Genomic DNA, 23,339 nt, shown 5'->3' with positions numbered 1-23,339 from the left:
CTATAAAGGAGATTTTATAGGAGTTTTGTGATGTGACACTTTCCTCAAGTCCTGTCCAGAGCTTCAGTCCTCTGGTTGGTGAAGAAGTAAGTGTGTACAGGTGCATTCCCCTTTCCCCTCTTTCCAGGGAAGAAGGTTTCTGTCTGTTTTTTGTTTCTGAAACCTTCTGAAGACTTCTGAGAAGCAAAACATGGGGAAGAGGGAAACATCTGTTGCACAAACATAGATGAACTGTAAGGGACATTGGTGACCAGAATCTGAGAGACAGTGACCTAAACGCAAGACTTCTTGAGCATTTATCAGTACATCTTTTTATTAGAATGAGAAAAAAGTATATCCTGCAAAGGTCAGTGGTACCATCTGTATTATACTAGTATTGACATGTCAGAGACAAAATCTGTGGATTGTATGGTGAATCCAATAGGTCTGGGGTTTTTTGCATCCCATCCTGATGTCTTAACGTCAGTGAACGCTTGACCTCCGTGATCCTTTGCAGAATTGCTCAGAAGCAGTGTTGCGTCTCCACCGTAAAGGAGAACAGCTGCCTGGCTGGCATGATTGCTGCGAAGGAAGGAGATGTGTGTGGACCAGAGGAAAGCGATCCCTGTGGAGGATCATCATATAAGGTAAGTTGCTCTGATGCTTCTATTGGTTTTGTTCTGAATGTGAGGTGTCCTCGTTTCCTGCATTTAGCAGTAATTTCTTTGTACATTATTATGGAGCACAGAAAATTATAAAGTTGTAGGATTTATAAAGTGGCAGGGAAATTACACTGTGTTTAGGTTTCAATTGCCTGGTGATGCAGCCCCTTTTAAAACTTCACAATAATGTTGTTTCGAATTATTTCCATCTTCGTTTTTAACTTGCTGTATTATTTTCACTTCCTCACTTTGGAATTAGCTGAAAAGAGCATTTTAGGTTTTATATCTATGGTGTAGAAGAATTTAGAAAATGATAGGGCAAAACTTAATCGCAGATGTAATGCAAAACCCATTACTGAACAGTTTGCTTGGCTACGGTGTTGAATTGCAGCCTCATTTCTCAGTTAAACAAAATGATGGACTAGAGGAACAAGCATTTTAGATGATGATGGAAGCTTTTATTCATAAATAAAGGCAGACCATTAACGAATGTTTCAAATCACAAATCATGAGCCACAGCCTCAGCTTATATAAATGAGATTTGCATTGTGAGAATCAGTGGAGCCAAACCAATTTAAACCAGTTTGAAGATTCAGCATCTTGCTTGCTCACTTGTCTTGTTTTTACCAGAAGGGTGCATTTCAGAATTTATTTCACTCTGATAATAATTTACATAGCTATATCTCAGCTTAAATGCAGCTTCCGTTGTCTCAGCAGGAAACTGATTAGTTCTGTCTGTTCTTATATATTGGTGATCTTGTGGATAATTGTTCACTGGAAAAGCAAAATACATGGATGTCTACTGTGGAGTTTAAAGTTTAATTAGCTATGCCAGTTTGTCATTTTCAGAACTATTATTTACTTGGTTCTGGAGCCCACCATTAGAATAAAAAGAGAATTTGTGCATTTGAGAGGAGACAATTAATATTTCTGAAGTGTGACAGAATTATTATTCTTAGGTTTTCACCATGGGTCTTTTGCATGCCAGACAGAGCACAAGCTGTAGAGTAAGTCTTATCATACGTGCCATTCCTCAGAAAGAAGTGGAGAGGGAAAGCTTCATCATTCCTGTCTGAACTGAAAAAACTTACAAAATACTCTCATGGAATAGCTCCTTGTGCCAGTTCCAACGTAATGTTTTCCTTCAAGAGACACCGTCTGAAATCGTAAAATTACCAATGCAACAGCTTTGCCCTCCTCTTTAGCTCCTTTAGCCATTGCAGCTACTGCTTGAAAAAAATGACAAAAATGAATAAATATTGAGACTGTTGAGACTTTAAGAAAGGCTTTCTGATTTTATTATAGCTAAACATAGTTAAACATAAAAACAGTTGTATTTGTTATTAAATCAGTGGTAGAACTCTGATGAAGTTCAAAAGGTAGCTAATAGAAGATCAAGATATCCAAGTTTTTACATTTTAGCAGGAACTTTTTGACGAACAAGTTTTTCCACTGGAAAATGAGACACTTGTATTCATCTGGAAAACATGTGAACCCAGAAGTGTATGACTGATTTAATACTCTCTGTGATGCCTGCACATGGGATAAATTGTGAATCAAAACTATGACTGAAAAAAAGCCATATTCTTCAAGGCAAATACTCCAGTATTTTACGATACTTCAGTAAACACGTGTATTATCCTTAACCTCTTTTGTTTTGCATATTGAAGCTGAAAAAACTGTACCAAACCTAAAAATATTTACAGACAGTAGAATTTTCAGTTCATAAAATTTTGAATTTTGGGATTCTGGATTTGGCAAGGATGTGTTGTGAATGAGTGGTTTGAACTGCTAAAAGAATCACTATCAAAGGTATTAGCAAAAGTGATTTAATAGGAATTTATAATAGCGTGACTTCGCAAAGTTTGATGGCAAGGTTCACTCTATTACTTAATACATGGGTGAAGTGTACAAAGACAAAGCAAGTTAGAATCAAACTAGTATGATTTTATATAGAGACTGTAAATGTAAAAGAGTAAGGGAGAAACATACAAAAGAGAATTTGAGTGAGAATTGATTTTTCATGATTTGTACAAAGATCAGGCGTACCAAAAGGTAAGGGAGACCCTCCCATTGAGTCATGAGGTTCAGGGAAGACCCCCTTGCTTTCTAAACTGCTGTTGGAGCTTAGGTGTGGCTGGATCCACTCCTAGTCCCAAACTTGGTCAATGGTTTATGTCTAAGGGATTATGTGTGTAGCAGCGGATTGAGGTTCATTTACAGTTTGAGGTAAATGACAAGATTTAGTAACACTTAATCACTGATTAATTTAACATTTACAAAGTGATTCAGTTGAATATACCTAGGTCAATTCACACATGCACGCACACAGATACAAAGATAAATAGATAGACAGATAAACAGACATATACCTGTTAAAAATTCCCCTTGAGTTCAGTGAAATATTCATGTCAAATGTCATGGTACTTCTCAACAGGCGAAGGGTTGAGCCTCAAGCAGTGAATATCAGCCCAGGTCCTGTCATCAGCTTTTGGTGACAGTCCTCTGATTTTCATCAGCGAGAGAGTTTGTGAGCTCTGAGAGGTGTCCCCCTCAGAGGGAGATGCTGGACGCAGCCCACTGTGGTCCAGGAGAGCTCAAAGGGCCTCGCTTGGAACCGCTGTTTATAGGTTCGCAAGATGATTGACTTTGGTCAGTGCGATTTCATTCCAGACAGAATTCTTGTCAGGTAACCACAACAGCGAGTCATGATCCAACCAGCAGTAGTCTCAGGTACAGATCCAGGAGTTTCAGGTGCAATTAAGGGATGCCTAATTGTCCTGACTCACTGTACCATAGCCAGGATGAGAAGGTACTGGGCTGTCCCAACTCACTGTGCAAGAACACAATGTTGGCTGGTCCTGACATCGCAGTGTGGCCCGGGGGGCTGCACCACCACAGGATGAAACCAGGATTTTTCTCTTTTCTAGCCTGACCATGATCCATTATAGTTAGATATTTTTTTTAAAGATGATTTAGCCCACTTAGTATAAAAAATAATTCAGCATCTTCAGGACCTGTACTGTAAATTTTTCACAAACGTGTATTTGGGCACATAAAGGCAACTCTTTATGGCTGTGCATATTTGCAAATGTGAATAACGTCTACTATTTATGATGTTTGGGGATTTACAAGATTAGAAAGCAGGGACATAAAATGTGAGCTGTAGTCCTAGGCGCTGGGCTGAACATGCAAGGAGTACATATTGTGTGTGCAATGCCCAAGAAACCCTAAAGCTACAGAGTTTGAATCTTGAAAAAAGTGACTCAGCAGAAGAGTTTCTGCAGATTGAGCTGTTAGTGGACAAGTTTCCCTGTCTCCCTAGTGGAGGCAGACTCTGGTTTAATGGTGAATGCCCATCTAGGATTGCTAATCATGAAATGTGTTTCCTTTCCATTTCCATACCGCATCCAACCCTTACAACACTGCTTCTCTTATTTGCTCTCCTCAGGTCAGACATCTCTCTCCTGGGAAGGGGGAGCTTAGTTCAGTTTTCTTCTGTTCTGTCCTTGGACTTTCTGTTGACATAGCTAACTGCTGCCAGTTTGAATTATGTGTCTGATGCCTTTTCCTAGACTGAATATTTGAATAGACTGAAATCACGTCTCTTGGTTCAGAGAGGCTGTTTGAGTGTAGCTGCAAACTATAAATGAGTGCTGCTGGGCTGGATGTCTTGACTATCAAAGGAGTTGCAGAGGAAAACAGTCTCTGCATTTTATAACTGTACTGTCAGTGAGAGCATCTAAATATATACATATGATGCCAGGACACTTACACTTAAATCCAGACAGCCATCTTCAATTCATATGTGGCCCCTGTATGTCTCTGTAGCAGAGACTTACAACTCCTCAGCTTCCTTGCTTGATTAGGTATCAATTATGCATACACAGTATAGATTTTTGAATTTTATATAATTGATTTATTTTTGTGGCCTGACTGTGCAATATATTTGTATGTGACTGAGTAAAGCATAACACAGTTTTTGTCTGCCACCTGCAACAGAAGAAACTGCAAGAGACTACATTTCAGGGATGCCCCGTTGCATCAACCTGTCCGTGAAGCTGCTGCTTAGATGCATTCAGGAAAGAAAAGGAAGGCAAATAGCACATAAAATATACCCTGGCTTTTCTCTAGCCACTGTCTCAGGGGGATGCTGTCCAGGACAGTCAGGTAATTAAAGGTCATAGTAGGTTTGCAGGGCAGTGGTGCATAGAGGAAAGAGTCTTTACTGACATGCTGACAGAGCTCAGATGCTGCTGCTGATCCTTTTGTCCATGTGTCCTGGGTTCAGCTGGGATAGGGTTAATTTTCACAGGAGCCTGGGAGGGGGCACAGCCAGGACAGCTGAGGACACCAGGCAAGATATTTACAATTTCTTTCACATTGCTTCAAATAGCTAACCATTTTTTTAGATCTAATGCAAAGAGGTATAGATCTGTATTATTTTGTTCATAATATACTATATACAAAGCAATGGCTGTGTGCAAGAGCTAGAAAGAGATGATCTGTGGCACCGCTTCTTCCTTGCATGCGAAGTTGCATTGTCACAGCGAGACTTTGTGTTTAGCCTGGTTGCAGTTGACCCATTTGTGCAGGATGGCAAAACCAAGCACAAATAAAGCTTTGATGTTTGCAACTGTCTAAACCCTAACTCCTTTTCCAGATGCTCCACTGTTAAAGAAAGTGCAGATCAGTTCCAAGCGTGTGTGGGGGCTCATCCCTGAAGCAGACTGTATTAAATCCTTGTTACTGATAGTCTCCTTCTTTTGTAGCAATGCTGTGATTGCTGTAACCTGGGCCTGCGATTAAGGAGTGAGGGGAAAACCTGTGAGTCCAACATAAATCTGGGCTACCCCTGCAGTCATGTGATGCTGTCCTGCTGTGAAGGTGGAGATCACTTTATCCATCCAGAAATAAAAAGGCAACCTGAACCTTTGCCAACAGTGACACCCAAGAAGGGTAAGTGTCCATTTATGATTTGAAGACATTGCAGATAAGGTCTCTGTCTCACGTGGTCATATGGGGAGGTGCTGGAAAGTGTAGTGCTACAGGAGCACAGTTGCCTTCCCTCTCAGATCAAGTATAGACTTCCTTGTTCTTAAAACAGTTCTGAAAAAGAAAAAAATATGTAGGTGTTTCTGATCCTTAGAACATACCTTCTTTAGTAGTTTGGGGGTTTTGTGTGTTTCTTCCCCCCAAGCCACATAGTACAGAGACCTGCCGCTAGCCCTTGGTAAGAAGCAAGTTGAAGCTGGTCTTTGTCTTTTAGCAGAAGCAATCCTGAAAGATTCTGCATAAAGCAAATTATGAGGTTTTTCCAGACAAAGTAGTCCCATGGATTATGATACCAATGAAACGTCCTGGGAATAGATTTCCTATTGTACTGCTGAACATCACAGCAGCTTTCTCACAGCACACTCTGGAGAAGCCCCAGAGCACTGCAAGTTTATTTTCACTCTTTCAGTATATGAACATAGTGATGCTGAAGAGCTAAATCAAATCCCTGCAGCCAGAGAGGCATGACAAAGGGAGCATGACAAATCTGGAGTTTGGACAGCTAGGCTTCCTCCCTCAGCCCAAGGTCACACTCCTTCCAGCATCACTCCGTAGCCACCTGTCATACATGAGTTGCATGGTAACCTCCTGCATATGCTAGGGTTCCATTTTTGTCCATTCTTTTCTCATGAACTAAATGTGTATTTTCTCTCACCAACAAATGTAAGGGTTGATTTTGACCTAGCTGAGACCTCACTGAGCAAGAAAGTTTTCATGTATGTGTTTTAAGAAAAGCTTATGTGATGAGAAAATCACTGAACAATTAATTTTAGTATCACAGAAAGTCTTGTCAAACTTGGTCAGGAAATGGAAAGGATAGTCCTTTTGCCAGTGTTTAAAGCAGTAGGTAGGATAGCCATGTCATTATTAAGTGGGTCCCAGAATGTCTGTAATGCTAGCTACAGAAGTAGCCAATAAATTAATAGTGGTGTTGAAAAGAGTTTCCAAACCAACTGGGTAAGTTTTCTTCTGAAATTAGGAATTCAGTGTTGTTCTTCAGTGGGGCCAATTTCAGATGGGACTTCAATGTGATACCTTGGTTCAAATAACAATAGTAATGGTGTTAGTGTGAAATGTGAGCTTGTGACCTCCCAGGGTCACCCTGTTTTTCGGTGGCTCCTGTAAAATGTCTGTCCCTCTAGCCTTACGGAAGGAGGTGGCGGACCTTCAGCACAAAGGTCTTCTCTTCAGGTTGGGTTTATTTGCTCTTGTCTGTGGAGTAACTGTTTTGGGTAGATTTGACTGTATCTGGAGTTTGTGTGACCAAATGCTCCGTACTTACAGTCCTCATGCTAAAACACCTGTTAGAGAACCAGCAAGTGTTGTTCTGTTGTAGTTTCAGAGACGGAAGATCACAAGGAAGCTTTGTCCATTAGCAGTGAAGCTGAACTGTCAAATAACCTGCCTGGAGATGACCTGGATGAATGTCTTATCTATGGTGGGGAGCTCTGTCAGCATTTGTGTATAAACACCATGGGGTCCTACAAGTGCTCGTGTTTTCCAGAATTCACCTTGCAAGATGATGGGACCAGCTGCTCTCCAGGTGACAAAATGGGCAGGAAACACCATGAATGATGGTGTCTTTGTGCCACCTACATTGATCTACCAAGCTTTTCGTTAGTTTCTGTGAGGTTTTTTATGGGTGTTGATGCATGGACATTTTCTGTAGAAATGGGACAGGTTAATAATGTAAAGAAAAACAACCATTTAGGAAACTTAATTACGCCGTATTTTTCTGTATCGGTGGCATGAGATCAGGGTGTTATTTAATATGTTAAAATCAAGACTGTTTTCACTTTTCAGAAGTGGATTTGTAAAGATTTGTAAAGGTGTTAATGAAACACCTTTTCTTCTTAGAGTAATTTTGTATTTCACAGTTAGCTTTCCTTTAGATAAACTTTACTGAGTTCAGACAGGCAACATTGCTTCCTGAACTTTGATTTTTATCTAAAATCATTAACATCTTTCAGTGATACAAAATCTAAATATTTCTCGTGTGGTGGAAGTCTTGAAAAGAAAGTCTGTTGTGTTGTAATTGTTTTGATGTCTGGAGTTCTCCAATGGCAAGATTTCAAATCAGATAACTTGAAAAGTTGAAACCTTATATTAGTTACAAGTGCTTTCAGGTATTTAACAAGCAAAATAAGTGTTGCCATCCAATGACAAAGTTCCTTAAACTTCAAATACTTTCTGGCCAAGCCAAACAATGAGCATTCATTATGTCATTCTTCTCAACATGATGTTACAGTGCTTACATCAATGATGTGTTTGACAGTGTTTCTGCAGCAGCTGTGTGCTCTGTTGTTTATATTAAGATTCTGGGGAAGGAACCTAATCCAAAAGAGGCAAGAAAATGGTTCTTATTTTAGCACTGCAAAATTTGGCTTGATCGTTCACCTGGAGCATATATGTGGTTTTGTTTTGCTTTGCTTTGCTTCTCCCACTACTAACTCAGTTGAAGCGTGGATTTGGGTTAATACATCTTGTATCTGGGTAGTCAGTATTCTTGGCAGATCTGCAAGACTGCAGTGCTTATGGCTGTGCCAAGAAGTGTAGAGGGATTTACAGAGCTCTGTTGAGGTAGAGGATTGTGACGAGGGTAGGGGACTCTCAGTGAGACATGAGACACATAGGAAGAGTGTGGCAAGGAAGGGTTGCTGCTGTCATTCTGGAGTCCTGGGTCAAATTAAAGGCTGGGCAAGGGAGATGGCAGGGCAGGGAACCTCACTTGCTATGCTTGGCTAAACTGCATCTGCTCTGCCTGGCAACGTGGCACAGTGGCCTTTTATTTCTCATTTTTCCTCTGTGTATGTGCACATCTCTGTCATGTGGTCTGTGCATGGACACCCATGCCAGACAGTTTTAAAACTCATGCTGTTGGTAATTTTTACTGCTGTGATTAGATATAATGCTCTTGGTTTTGTACCTGTCCCAGTACACTTCCTGTTCTTTGCTGGACTCTGACTGTTTTTGTATTTAATTTTTGTTTTTTAAAACATGTCACGCTTTTTCATGAGGCTTGGAAGAACTGATGTTCTTGTAGTGGCTCTGTGAGGCAAGGAGAAAGCATACATTAATGAAACTTCAAAAACTTCTTCCTTCTCTGCGAGCTCTCTGGGGAACTCCTTCAGGGTATGCCACAAGCAGATGTGTTGCATTTGCTTCTGTGTCATAGCCCATTGTATGTCTGTGATTGCTTGGGGGGGGAGGGGGGTGTTTTGGTGTTTGTTTGTTTTTTAATGAAATTGCCTTTCCCGTACCCCAAACCTGCATTGTAATCACGCTTCGTCATTTAATGTTGTCATTGTTTGGTGGCTCACACTTTGCTCCAGGTGACACTGGAACCCAAATCAATAGGAATAGGACACATCCCTCTTAAGGAAGAATTTAGCCTTATGGATTTAGGCTTCTGTTTTGATGATATTGACAAACTGGATTACTCTTATTGATGTAACACAGCATTTTTTTTTTTTTTTAACTATTCTGATACCTTTAACATTACTGTTTATTGAAAATCTTAATGAAAGATAGCAAGCTGTCATGTTTTCCACTTGGCTGTGTAAAACTCATTCCAGAGTATCCTGTGCTTGTAAAGGTGAGCATCTGCTTTTCATCTATGTTGAAATAGGATGTACAGAGTAAGTTTAAAGACTTGTTTGGGGTTTGACATTTTTTTCATCATACACCAAATGAAAGACAGCCACTGTCTTTACAATATAGCAGCATTTAAAAAAACCCTTCAAAACACTTTGTTTGATTCATTAGGTGTTGTAATATTTTACTCTAAATAAGTTATTTTCAGCCAAGCTCCCTGATCTGTATCTATGACGTTCGTGAGCATCTCCATTAGCATGCAGCACTCTGTGTGTGCATGCTGTTGGACAGTTGTTCGTATCAAACAGATGGCAGCTTCCAAAACTGACTATTCACCTCCATGCATAGACAGTTCTCCAGATCACCAAAATGTTTCCTCCTACAAACCATGATGGAGTGGGATGAATGGGACCGGGACCTTTGCTATGGTGTGCCTGGTGAAGATGAGCCATCGTTGATCTCTCTCTGCCTCCCTTTCCTTGCAGATCCTGACAGAAGACGGGTGACAAGGCTGGAAGCAGAAGCCACCATCCCTACAGCAGCCTCTCCTTCTCAGCCTCTTCTTATCATGACCTTACAAGAAGAGCAGGATAAGTGTAAAGGTATGTTGGAGGTGTAAACTGCAGATGTAGATGAGTGAGGAATGTTTAGAGAGCTGGAATAAAATTCCACACATCCACACACCAATCTGATTTCAATGCACATCCTTAATTTGTTACCTCTGGCATAAGACTGAAGAATTGTCAGGGGAAACCTGAGGAAGTAATTTGAGGCTCTACTCTGATTTCAGGGTTATTACACACCTGCTACTTAGTTTAAGGTAAGCGGTGCAGCTGTGCAGCATAATGTGAACAATACAGGTAGGAGTGGGACAGGTGTGTTTCTGTGGAGGGTTGTAAGTATTCATTAGGGCTGCCTGGACAGATTGTTTACAAACTGCATTCCCCATTGCCTAAACTGGGATTATATTTGGGTGACCTGGAGGTCTGTAACTTCAGCTGATCTCTATTGTGAATGCTAATATATTTTGCAATTTTGCTTTGTATAGATAATGGCCCCTGCAAGCACGTCTGCAATATTGTGGAAGGAAATGTTGTTTGCTCTTGTTTGTCTGGATATACTATCATGGCTGATGGGATTTCCTGTGAAGGTAAGTGGTTCAGGTTCACCACAGAGACCTGGTTAAAACACTTTTATGTAGATCTCATTGATCTCATACCCCTAGGTGTTTCTCTAAGGATTCCTCATTTTCAGTATTGTGTATCGCAACTGTCAGTACAGAGACCATTTGGCAGAAGGAATACCAAAGCTGCTTCACAGATAACTCCTAAAGCACAACTATCCAGTGTGCCTGTTACCTGGGGACTTCGGGTGAAGGCAAGCCTGGATTTGTGCTCTTTTCCTCTGACATTCCTGGCTTTTTTTCAGCCCTCTTGATTTCTCTTCACACTACCGTTCCTTCCCAGGGTCTGTCTACACAGCTATGGACATGCAGCTTTTCTTCCTGAGAATGGGAGCAGCGAGCAGGACGTGGGCACGTTTGTTGCCCCGAGGAACGCCCTCAGAGTTACAGCTCTCCCCTGTCCCCTCTTCTGTTTGTTTTTATTTCTGCTTGCCATGAAAACCTGAATTCAGTGAGGCTTCACTGCTATAAATAATGTGCCATTGTGAGCTGGTCCAGCTCCATGTGTTTCACTTGATGTTGCAGCTCAGGCCTGCACAGTGATGAACAGTGAATTCCAAAGCTGCAGCATGAGAGTTTGCATTATATAAATTTTAAATGAACATGTTTGGGTAGTGGTAAAGGATACATTTGCCCAGGAAAGATTTGGGGGTCAGAACCAATGCCCTGTGACATATCTTAATTGTAAATCTGTGAGTATGGGAGCAATAACAGCCAGCAGTGAAATGCAAGTAGAAATTTCTGATGCTCAGAATTGCTCACAAGTGATCCACATCCCTCTTAATCTCAGATCTTATTGAATAACAAATAATTTTCATGAAATTCCAGACAGTCTGTGAAGAAAATGGGAATTTAATATCACCAGATAAAATATTCACTGTGCATTGCTTACTCAACTGTGGTGGAAGCTAATTTGATTAATTAATGTCAGAATCAAAAGGGGCATTTCAATGTTTTCCTACAGGAGGTGAAAAAAATCAGAAATGTCAGTGGAAGTAGTGAGTTTAAATTGTAGCAAGGGACATTTATAATCTATATTAAAGTAAGTATTTGATGGTAAGGGTGGTGGTGTACTGGAACAGGTTTCCCGCAAAGAGAGTGTGTTGCCTCTGTGTGACTGCCTATTTTTAAGAATGGGTCCTTCTGGAATGATAGAAGTGTAGGGGTGCAAGCAAGGACTAGATGATATCCGAGGGTTTATTCCAGCCCTATTTTCAGTGTAACGCTGTGTGTATTATAGCATGATGCTGATGTGGTAGCTCCAACACACTTCATTTGGACATCTCTAGCATGAAAGAAGTGTTGTTTCATTTCAGAAATTGTTCTAATAGAATTCTGTTTTTCCCTTTTGGTTGCAACATGTTGATATAGATTTGGATGAGTGCCTCACAGGTGCTTACGCTTGTTCCAGAGGACAATTATGTGTGAACACATTGGGATCATTCTACTGTGTCAACCACAGAGTGATCTGTGCAGAGGGCTTTATACTCAACAGGCATAGAAAATGTGTTGGTAAGATGATAGGTGTAAGCCGTTCACCACAGCATCATAATTCTTCATGCTCTGCAATGCATTTAAACCATTTGTGCTAAAAGGCTTTCTGGCCATCTCTACATATGACATTTCAATATGAGTTAGTAAAAACACATGTGCACCATTTGCTCAGCCGCTTAACATCATGAGTTGTATGCTATTTGGCTTTTTCCCTAGCAATACATTCTCAGGATACATATAACTTTACTCAAAAGTCATAAAAGTTCATAGGTATGATGACCACAGCAGTACTGATGGCTATTAAACTGGACTAAGAAAATGTAGCAGTTGATCTCTCTGGACAGTGTCAATACTGCCAAATCCCAAGACATCATGAAACAACAAAACTTCATAAATACAGCTCAAGAAATCTGTATAAGTCCAGGCAGTAGAAAAGATCCATTCCAAAGCGATGGAATTTTTTAAAATTCAGATTAGTCCTTTGTTGATTCTGGCACAAATTTCTTTGTGTAAGAGGCCAAGATGCATCATAATTCTGCTGTATCATCCTTGCTATTTAAGTTCATATAAGAAATCAATCTATTTTTACAAGTGTATTTATGAGGATTTAATTTGCTTCAAAAAGCCAAGGCCTGAGCTTATGAAATAGTTTCTATTTGGGGTACTTTTCTAGAAGCTGGTTTAGGAGGCACCTGAGCTGCAGCAGTATTGTGTGGTAATGCCTGGAAAAACAGAACAACTGGAGACCTCTAGTTGTTAATGAAAGCAGCAGTGCCTGTGACTATAATGTCATGTGTGAATACATTTGCCTTCTTCCACCCCTGTCCTTCTCCTTACATTTATAACGTTGTTTTTCTGACCATCACAGCTTTGGTTTTGTTCCTATCTTTAAAGCTCTATGATCTCATCTTATTAATGAGCATTATATGGCATGAGGGCATGAGCAGGAAAGTTCATACAGTGTCATAGTTTAGAGCAGAGATGTGATTTACTATCTTCTGGGTTTTCCTTAAATTTTCAAAATTGGATTTTAAAAATTTTTTTTAAGATTATTTATTTTTAAATCAGAGATACTGGTAAGCATGGAAAACTGATAAAATTATTTAGTTTAAATCAAACGGCTGAGAGAACACCACTGGAAGGAGGGATGCCTTTACAGAGAAAATGTCAGATTGCAAGATGGAAGATGGTATTTGTAGTTGGCCATAGTCTGCATGGTGTGTTTCAAGGCTTTCACAGAGCCTGCTGCATGTACCACACTTCTGAATATAAGGTCTGGTAAGTGAGCAGCTGAAGGAACTGCCTCACCTTGCTTTCTGCTTCTGAAAATCTTGCCATTTAATCCCTTGATATTTTTCCTGGACTATGCAGCAGAGATATATCTGTCCTTTTCTACATCTCCCAGGAGCGTTTTGAAACTAAATTAATGCATGTTTGGCAGCAACTTTGGCAGAAGGTGCTATAGAAGATGCCAAATGCTTCCTTTTATTCACCTTCTTCCTCTCCTGCCCTCTACCTCATGACATTATAACCGAGTTTTATTGTGACTGATATAAGATAAACCTCAGGCATCGCTAATAAAATGAAAGATAACAACTCTCATTTGTAAAGGTGAAAGATCCTCTTCTCCCTCACTAAATAACAAACCTCTGTATTTCTCTGATGCAAGTCTTGTAAATAATCTAGAAAACGTTGAAGTTTCTCTTTCTTTTCCTATAGATACACCCTGTGTGCCCCCTAAATGTATACAGCTCTGCTCTGTGTGTGGTGCCTGGAGAACATTTGCTGTATTTAACGGGTTTTTTCCTACTTCTCTAGTCAAAGGGGAAAGCCACAAGTGTACTGTGGTTTCTGTTTTGTTGAACTGCCTCATTGCAGCCACGTTCACCTAAGGTATCCTTTTTCAGCTTAACTGCTTTTGTGCTCCATCTTGAGCTATCTCAAGCACCATGAGGAAAGCTTTGGTAACTTGTTTGCAAATTACTGTTGGTTTAATGGTGTTACTCTTTGCATATTTTAGGGATGGGAGGAACAATCTTTGTACAGCAACAAAACAGCTGATAACCTTTTATCTGTTGAATTACCTTTAGTCAAACTGTGGAAGATGATAATTCCAGGTGCATTCAAGAGCAGATATCCAGAAATCCTGAAAGCCAACCATGCACAATGAAGAGTCACCAGCTGTTTAAATAGCTTGTACACACCAGCCTTTGTGTAGCTTTGTGAACAGATATGAAAATGTTTTTAGGCTTGAAAGCTCCACGTTCTCCAGTGATAAGAGCCAGGTTGGGTGTTTCTAACGTGGATTGCTTTTCCTGGTGACTTTCAGGCAAAGTCATTACCACCACCCACATGCACACTGATGGGAGACCGCTTTGCTACTTTCTTTGCTACTCCCATTTAAATTTTCCCTCCTGCCAGAGTGAGCAGTAAGTGGTCATTTTATTGCTGAACCATAGGGACTGTGCGTGAGCACAGGATGGGTGGCTGCAAAATAACAATGTGTCTAGATAAAACAGATGTATTCCATAAAACAAATTGAGCTGAAGTAATTTGAAGAGGAAAAAAAATCATGAGAAAGTATATATGCAGGACAAAAAAAGTCTGCATTTCACATTTTTATAAAATGTGCAAAAAAATATTTTAATGTTGAAGTATGTGTTGAAAAAAATAGCAGTAGGTAACTGTTGATATTCCTGTGTAAAAATGTCAGCTTCTTAGATGTAATAGATATGCTCAGGGATCACGGATACGTTGCTGTTCCCAACAACAATTCCAGGTATTTCTCAGTAACATTTCATTCTGGTTTTTACTGACATAAAATGAGGAATGTTGTTGCCACACACATAGACCTAGTAGATTTCTCAAAAATTGACTGTATGACTTGTTTTTAATATATTACTGAATTATTCCTGTTTTTTAATAAATATAATCTTGCCCTACATCACAGTCTTAATTGTGTTGGATGAAGACTACAGCTTGGGAATTAACTTTGTTTCAAACTGAAAACATAACTCATATTTTTCCTAGTGCTCTGTCAAGTGTCTTACTGACTTGTTGAGTTGGTTTCCAGTACTGAAGAGAGACAGGTTATGGGCCCTCGTCATTTTATGGATAATCAACAGGGAGGAAAAAAGGCGAAAGAGATTGTCCCGCTTCATAAAACTGTATTCAGTGCTCAATCCTCTCTACCTTGTGCCATAACAGTAGAGCAAAATGGTACTAGGTACAGCCTGGGCTGAACAGAGCTGGTGCAGGTGCTTGTGTGCTGGGACCCTATTCCCAAAGATGCACACTGTTTTGCAGTAGGCATTGATAGTGACAGCAATGACGTGGACTGATGGGAACTCATGAGAAAGATGCTGCAAGTCTTCTGAGATCTCATTTTGTGGCATGACCATTTAGGAATTTGATTAGAAAAACGAACAAAAGAGGGCAGGTCTGCTTAATAAAATGGAAAGGAAACTCTGGTGGGCTGGCAACTGGCCTGATACCAGAGATAGAGATTCATGCCCTAACATTGGATAGGACAGAGGAGAGCCTTGCATAACCGCATGGCTCATAGTTTAAGCCTTGCATCTCAGCCCAGGTCACGTTCATTAGACTTTAGAGATCGTCAGTGTATCAGTTGTGCACAAAACTGTCATTGAAAGCAAAAATTCTGCATGTAATCTTCCAGTTTCCGTAATTTTAATTTCCTCAATGCATTCTGGCCAACTCTACTTATTTTCTCAAGTATTCAGAAATCTGAAAATTGAATCAAAAAATATAGACAAAACATGGAATTATATTAGAACTTTTTTCTCTGTGGAATCTTAACCTTTTTACCTGTTTACACCTGCTAATCAGGTGGAATACTTCCTGTGTTCTTTGGGTAGTGTTTCAGACGAACATGCTTTCCACCTAGTGGCTCTTTTGATATCATACTGAACTGACTTAAGTTCATATGATGCAGTGTAGTGCTGACAGTTTGTTTATATGAGAAGGCTTTTTGTGGTTTGCAAGAAAATATAATCTCAGATCTGTTGTATAGCCTCTTAAATCAGTAGAAAGTCTTGCACTGGTTTGGATGCTGTTAAGTGGCTCTCCATTGCCATTTTTCTCTAAAATTAAAAAAAAAAACCCTCAGTTTTATTTAAGAACTAAGTCTAGTTAGGTGGGAGGAGTCTGTCACAGCAGGTCATATTCTTCTCCCAGCACATGAGGGGTTTTTTGGTGGTTTTTTTGGTTGTTGTTGTTGGTTTGTTTTTTTTCCAAGGCCACTTATGATAATATTGCTGCTTATACTTCAAGCTCATGTGTAGAAAATGGGAAACTGTAAGAGCATTAGGAGGACATAACCCTGAAAAACTTTGGGGTAGGCAATTACCTGCCAAACAGTGGAAGTACACAAACATAAAGTGGGACAGATATCCAGCTAACAGTAGTGACCTTGCTGTGGATTAATCAGCTTGCTTTGGAAAGCAAGTACACAGCATGTGAAGAATAGCAATGGCAAACAAAAAGGAAACACAAATAAATGAAAAGTGAAATGGCACCAAGCTAACATACCGGTCTTGCAAATCTCAGTGCACATCACCGGTTAGCTGACTTCAGCAGGAAGGGAAATTTCTTGGTGCTCGTCTTCATCTGTTTAGTAGAAAACAATATGATACATTTTCTAAGACAAAAGGCTTTTAAAGTGGCCTGTCCTGTTTTCATGCTCCACAAGGGGAAGTAATACATTTGATGTTGTACTTATCTGAGAGTGAGGTTCCACAGCCAAAATGAAAATCTGATTTAAACGGTACTTGCTTTATTGTGTAGTATGAAAACAGCTTCATGTACAGAGAGGCTGGATGATTGGTAATAGTTATGGTCATATTTGGCTTTTGTTAGCTCTAGAAATACTTCTTAGCTTTATATAGAACTGTGAATGTGTAAGATTTTGTGGAGAATGGCAAAAAAGTTTCTCTTCCCATCCCTTTATGTTGCTTGTAAGTGTTTGCTCATCACGGTATTCCTAGCTTTCATTATTAAAATAAGCAAAACCTGAATTTGAGATTATTTCATCCAAGCCTATCAAAACATATAATTTTAAAGGTGTGGCATATTCCTTTCCGATTTGTGTCTTACATTCCATGATCTGGTATTTAAGTGATTCTTTCAAAAGAACTTTTCTGCTATTCCACCTGCTGAAATCAAATCTCTTTAAAGATTTAAATACAAATTTACAAACTTGATTGAGCCTTTAGGATTGCTCTTTCCATGTTTTCTCGTGTATCCAGTTCTAATGACGCATTCCTTAGGAAATAAGTATGTGTCCTGGTTTCAGCTGGGATAGAGTTAACTGTCTTCCTAGTAGCTGGTACAGTGCTGTGTTTTGAGTTCCGTATGGGAAGAATGTTGATAACACTGATGTTTTCAGTTGTTGCTCAGTAGTGTTTAGACTATAGTCAGGGATTTTTCAGCTTCTCATGCCCAGCCAGTGAGAAAGCTGGAGGGGCACAAGAAGTTGGCACAGGACACAGCCAGGGCAGCTGACCCAAACGGGCTAACAGGGTATTCCATACCATGGGACGTCCCATCTAGTTTAGGAACTGGGAAGTGGGGGCGGGGAATCGCCGCTCAGGGACTAGCTGGGTGTCAAGTCAGTGGGTGGTAAGCAATTGCCCTGCGCATCATTTGTACATTCCAATCCTTTTATTACTGCTGTTGTCATTTTATTAGTGTTACCATTATCATTATTAGTTTCTTCTGTTCTATTAAACCGTTCTTATCTCAACCCAGGGGTTTTGCTTCTTTTCCCGATTTTCTCCCCCATCCCACTGGATGGGGGGGAGAGAGTGAGCGGCTGCGTGGTGCTTAGTTGCTGGCTGGGGTTAAACTACGACAGTATGTTACGTGATTCCACCTGCAGCGAGGCAGGCGGTTTCAGTACCTATCTCTTGCAGCAGTTCCACACCAGCAGCTCCTGTCTACCTGGCATGAAGCAGCAGGACTGATATATAGCCTGAGCTATGAAAACCTGGTAATGAGCAATAGACATTAATCACTTTCTCATTCAGCTGTCCAGGAGGTTTCTATCCAGTGAATCTGAAGCTGATTATCAGTCCTCTGCCCACCCTGTATTTAATGAGTTCTGTCCATCCCTTGTCCTCAATGCCTGCACCATCCACTGCACGTTTGGGAAGAGGGGAGGAGAAGGAAATGTCCCTGTGATTTGTGTCTTGAGTTACTCTGTGTTAACAAAAGATCCTGGAATAAAACATCTTTCATCCAAACACTGTAGCAAAGTCTATATTGACTATCTTTTGGAAGAAACGGTTTCACTTAAGCTTTTGACTCCTTCCAAAAGAGCAGGAAGAGGCAGATCACTTGATAAATATGTGGCACTGAGTTCTTTAACTATTTCTTGTAGACATTAATGAATGCGTAACAGATACACACACCTGCCAGCGGAGAGAGCACTGTGTCAACACGATGGGATCATTCAAATGTCTCCAGGAATTGAGCTGTCAACCAGGTTTTGAACTTAAGGATGGAGAATGTGTTGGTAAGACAAGTGGGTTTCAGCTGATGCAGTTGCTGTTACCAAAAAGGAAAGGGAAGGGATTGCAAAGCATTTTATTGTTGCTGGTCTGTGATATCAAGATTATAACTAAAAAAAAGCTGATCATCATGGAAATATTTGGCTTCATAAGCCCCTTCTGTACATTCATTTATTTGAAATACTTTCTAATGATAGCTATAAATAATTTGGAAAATGCATGAAACCTTATGAATTAGGATTTACCCTGTTTTTAAGGGGTTAGAGAGAGATCTCACTGATGGAGAAACTCCTATTATGCTCCTCTGGGTACCTCTGATTTTCTCTGAAGGGGCTGACAGATACTGTTTGCTGTTGAATATTGAAGGAATCATGGGGCTTACTCAGTCCAGTCCTTCCTGCATCTAGGAGGTCTGTCTGCATTTATTTACATTTGGAATGGTCATGGGGTTAAGAAGATATTCTTCATCTCCCCGTTCTTGGTCTGTATAGAGGTCTAATGGAGAAGGTAACGTCAGTAGTCATAGCATTGCAGAAGATGCTCTGCAGCATTGGAGCATGCAAGAGACACATGTGCCCTGCCTTCCAGGGCATAAGTCAGTGTTATTTACTCCTAGATTTTTTTATACAAAGAGTTTCCTGACAGCTGGAGTAAGACATGCCTAAGGAAAGAACTTAGCTCTTGTCATATGAGGTTTTAAAATAGAAATTATCAGAAATCTCACTTTATATACAGCTGTCATAAGTAAACCTTGGTTTACTTGAAGAGGCTCTTTGTGAACATCTTGTTCTGTTATCTGATCTTCTATAGCATTTCTAACATTTATTGCTAATCTAAATTGCTTTCTAGTCTTAAAGTTAGATTATAACAGGTTATAAAATTTATGAATTGTTTCAAAGTAGCCTTTAAATTAATGACTTATAAGAAAGACTAGAATTCCAGAACTACTCTGGAAATTCCCTGCAGATAACTATTGAATTTGCAGAGGCCTATGAAATACTGAATTCCACATTTTTTGTTTCTCTTAGTCAATAAATATGGTTGGAAGACCATATAATACCTTCTGGGAGAGTGGTGATGTTCCCTCGTGACCTTAACATTTAACTGAGGAGTTAGGGTAGAACGAGAAGCGCCAGCAGTTCTTCCTGGAGGGGGAACCCCTCAACTGTGGAGTTTGCTCCATTTATCTTCTAGTAAAGGTGTTCATCATAGGAAGTGTCCTCAGGAACCAATGCATGTTAAAGCAGCATTTGAAAATATTCACAGGAACTGAATTTCAAACTGAATTCTGTTCCTAGGTGAGGTTTCTTCAACTGGAAAATGGAAGCAATGCCACTATACCAGCTGATCCATGCAGTTACTCAACACAGACCAGTTGAGTGTAAATTTATAAGTTTGAAATTTGCAGGAAGTGTTTTCAGTGTGCCTTAGAAAGCCAGCATTAAGTTGGTGAACATAATTTGAGAAATAATTTCATATAAGTAATAAAAATTGAGAAAGCTGTGTTGAGCTCAGCTGCAGAGTAAGAAAAAAAAGCTGCATTTGTTACTAATATTACTACCTCTCATTCAGATTTTTTTCAGAATAGTTTTCAGAGTTGGATAAGTGCTTGTTTTATGTACATAAGTACATATATATACACACATGTGCCAGTGTACACAGTGAAATCCCAGCCCTGTTCAAATGAGGTGCCCTATTAGTATCAAATTCAGTGGAGGTGGGTTTCTATGTAGAATTCCTGAGGTATATAAGGAATAAGAGACCATTTGCTTTGCAAGAGTGTGGTACGCATTTTATTATGTGTACCTTATTCCTAGTCTCAATTTGCGTCTAGGATTTTAAAACTGCAGATGTTTCAGTATTTGTGGTTTACAAGAGATGCTGTGAACAAGCCTGAAATCAAATTTGCTGCAGGACCCGACAAATTCTGAAGCCTGTGCTGAAGAGGTTGTCCAAGAGCAAACCTCAGATTTCCCATAAGCAATGTTGGGTGTCTGGCTTAAATAATGCTTCCTAACTTCCTTTCTGAGAAGTTAACTAGTGATGAAGACTACTGAAAATTACAGCTTAACTAGTCACAATTTGGTGTTTTGATCTGATTAACAGATATTGATGAATGTGAGAGAGGAACTCATAGTTGTAAAGTAAACTTCGTTTGTCAGAATACAGAAGGATCATTCTACTGTGAGTCAAAGCAACGCTGCATGGATGGATTTTTACAAGACCCTGAGGGAAACTGCGTTGGTAAGCGTGACCAGCAATATGTTTGTAATATGCGCAGCAGCACTGGCCAACTCCTGTTTCTTTTAGCCTGTCCAAGCGGTGTATATTGACCACATGTAGTTTTCCTCAAATCCTGCTGTGAATTTAATTTAAACATTGCTGTCCTTTTTAAAATATGTATACTCGCATATTGAATTTCAAAGTGTTACCACAGCAGACCTTCGTCAACCTTATCTTTGCAGCACAATAAATTGAAATGAAGGAAAAGAAGTGACAGCTGGAAGAAAACAGACCAGAAAGGTTAAATAGCTTCTCTCACTGTTCTAATTCATTTTCTTCACCAGATATTAATGAATGCACATCTCTCCCTGAGCCATGTAAACCAGGATTCAACTGCATCAATACTGTTGGGTCTTACACCTGCCAAAGGAACATGCTGACATGCAGCAGAGGCTACCACTCCAACGAGGAGGGAACTCGATGCATCGGTAAGGTCTGACTCCAGTGTCTGGTCAGGTGCCCTCTCAGAGGAGAAAGTACATTACAGTTCTAAAAAGTAGTTTGATTTACCTCCATATTCCTAAATTTATTTGAGGAATGGGAATTTGCTGTATGCATTTGCTGTCCGAGCAGCTCAATGATTTGTTTGCTCTACAGGCTGCTGCACTGATGTCTGGCGGCTGCCTGGAGTTCCTCTGGGTGTGCTGGGTGACATTGGTTTTGACTGCATATGAGATTTACCGGCTTCTGTTCTATAGTGATTTAGTTACTTTTTAACCTCATGCTGTCAGTCAAAACCATGATCCTTTGCTATTTTTTACAGTATCTTACTGTAAGTGATTTGATCTGAAGCCATGGGATGCAGCAGCTGAGAACCACTGAGTTTGTGGTCTTACAAGAGTAGTACTAAGTGGATGTTCTTTGTAGTGCTATGAATGGTGTTCCCCGTTTACATCCAGTTGTGTGTACATTTAGGATAAATTCTTACTTAGTGAAAAGAATGCTGAAATATTCATATAGGCTGGCATGCAGCTTGATACTGATTTGTATTTGTTCCAATGTGTTTATGGAGTTACTGACTCAGAATAGCAATTTCATCTCTTATTAGCATTTGTTCTGTAAATGAGCACACTAGGCACAAATGGATTGAAAGCTTGGACCTTGGTGCCCAAGGCAAGGCTGGCTATGTACTTTTTGAATTCCCTGTGTTCTGTATGACACGAAATAGGAAATTATACAATGGCAGGAGAAAAAAAAGACAAATCAGTATTTTGGTTAGTGATGATATCCTAATAATTCCTACTTATGTTCCCTTTGAATAAAAGGAAGGATGAAAAAAATAAACAAAATATGCTTTTGTGATGCTGCAGATGGGTGGAAGCTGTGTTGGTCACGACTAGCAACTTGTAGCAAAAAATAGCAGTATAGCTAAAAGATCCCATTCCTGCCTAAATTTCAGCATTCTCCTTTTTGCTCTTTGTTACACTGTATTTCCCTTCATGATTTTACCCTCGGGACTATCCAGACTATGCTTGGCCAGTGAGAAGGTGGGGAAGATTTGGAAGTAGCAGAAGATGGGGACAGTTTATGTCTGTAACTGAGGAAACTGAGAAAGCTTCCTAATACAGCTCTAGGGGGTTGTGTTTTGTAAATTTGGGGCAAAGTAGTGCGGTCTCACTTGCTGTCCTATTACATAGCAGCCTGAAATATTTCATTTGTTACAAAAGGAAGGTCCAAAAGTCCTGTCTCAGTTGCTGTAAAGAGACAGTTCCTCAGCTGGTTTCAATCAGTCCTGTTTCAGCAAAGTCAGCTGGGCTAGGTATGTTTGCACCACCTGAAATGTGGTGACCCTGAAATTGTTTTTAGGGTTACAACCATGCCAACATCTCCATGAACACCATTTTTTTCACAAGTCAGCAGTCATCATTGAGCAGCTCAGAAGTCCTGGCTGTAGTGCTAACAGCCTTTGTTTTCAAGCCCTGCTAATGGCTAGGGCAAATTATACGCCTAAATTTCAAACTGATAGTTTATAGAAAGAATCCAGCTTTTTTCCCCAGTTGTTCCTAAAAAAGAGTGACTGTGTGTAAACATGTGATAGAGGAGGAAATTGCCATTATTCATACAGCATTTATATCTTTAAAGCATGATGAGATAACACAATGCGCTGTAATTACTGATGATACTTTATGTGACTGACAGTGCTTTTAGGGAGCAGGTATAAAGAAGCTCCTCTAGTCTGAATTTGGGAAAACAAATGTTTAATGTTAATTGGTGATTTCTCTGTCTTTGCTGTGTGCACTCTGTCTCTGCAGTCTACATCTTTTGCTATTTTTTTTTGGTTTGGCTTTCTTTAAGTAGGCAGAGAGCATGGAGAAGAAGAAAGAAAAGCATATGGTCCTAATTTCCTCTCTCTATGATAAAGACTAGTTTCTTTAAGGCATTACAATAGCTAATTAGATTCCTGATTCAGATTTATTCACAGTAATAAATACATCATCTGCACATGTTTCTCCAGCAGAACTACTCTTGTATGGTCATATTCTCTATTTAGAGGATTCATCTCTTTAAAATGTTCATGTTTTCTGATTTAGTAAATTAGTTACTAAAAACTACCTCTTA

The 23,339-nt window shown here is 39.8% G+C and overlaps 1 protein-coding gene across 2 annotated transcripts in view; it reads left to right on the top strand.

Annotated features, from left to right (window-relative positions):
* FBLN2 (fibulin 2) overlaps nucleotides 1–23,339 on the top strand; it is a 109,252-nt gene that overhangs the window by 75,023 nt on the left and 10,890 nt on the right. For both annotated transcript variants that reach the window (XM_049826937.1, XM_049826938.1), the window contains exons 4-11: nucleotides 497–626; nucleotides 5,414–5,600; nucleotides 7,033–7,239; nucleotides 9,776–9,892; nucleotides 10,339–10,440; nucleotides 18,368–18,502; nucleotides 20,604–20,741; nucleotides 21,065–21,208. In XM_049826937.1, coding sequence (XP_049682894.1) covers nucleotides 497–626; nucleotides 5,414–5,600; nucleotides 7,033–7,239; nucleotides 9,776–9,892; nucleotides 10,339–10,440; nucleotides 18,368–18,502; nucleotides 20,604–20,741; nucleotides 21,065–21,208 — 1,160 coding nt within the window. The remainder of the gene's footprint in view (nucleotides 1–496; nucleotides 627–5,413; nucleotides 5,601–7,032; nucleotides 7,240–9,775; nucleotides 9,893–10,338; nucleotides 10,441–18,367; nucleotides 18,503–20,603; nucleotides 20,742–21,064; nucleotides 21,209–23,339) is intronic.

Source organism: Accipiter gentilis, chromosome 23, assembly GCF_929443795.1.
Source record: "Accipiter gentilis chromosome 23, bAccGen1.1, whole genome shotgun sequence".
Classification (NCBI taxonomy): domain Eukaryota; kingdom Metazoa; phylum Chordata; class Aves; order Accipitriformes; family Accipitridae; genus Astur; species Astur gentilis.
Note: the sequence above shows the minus strand (reverse complement) of the source record. Positions and strands in the feature narration are given on the sequence as shown.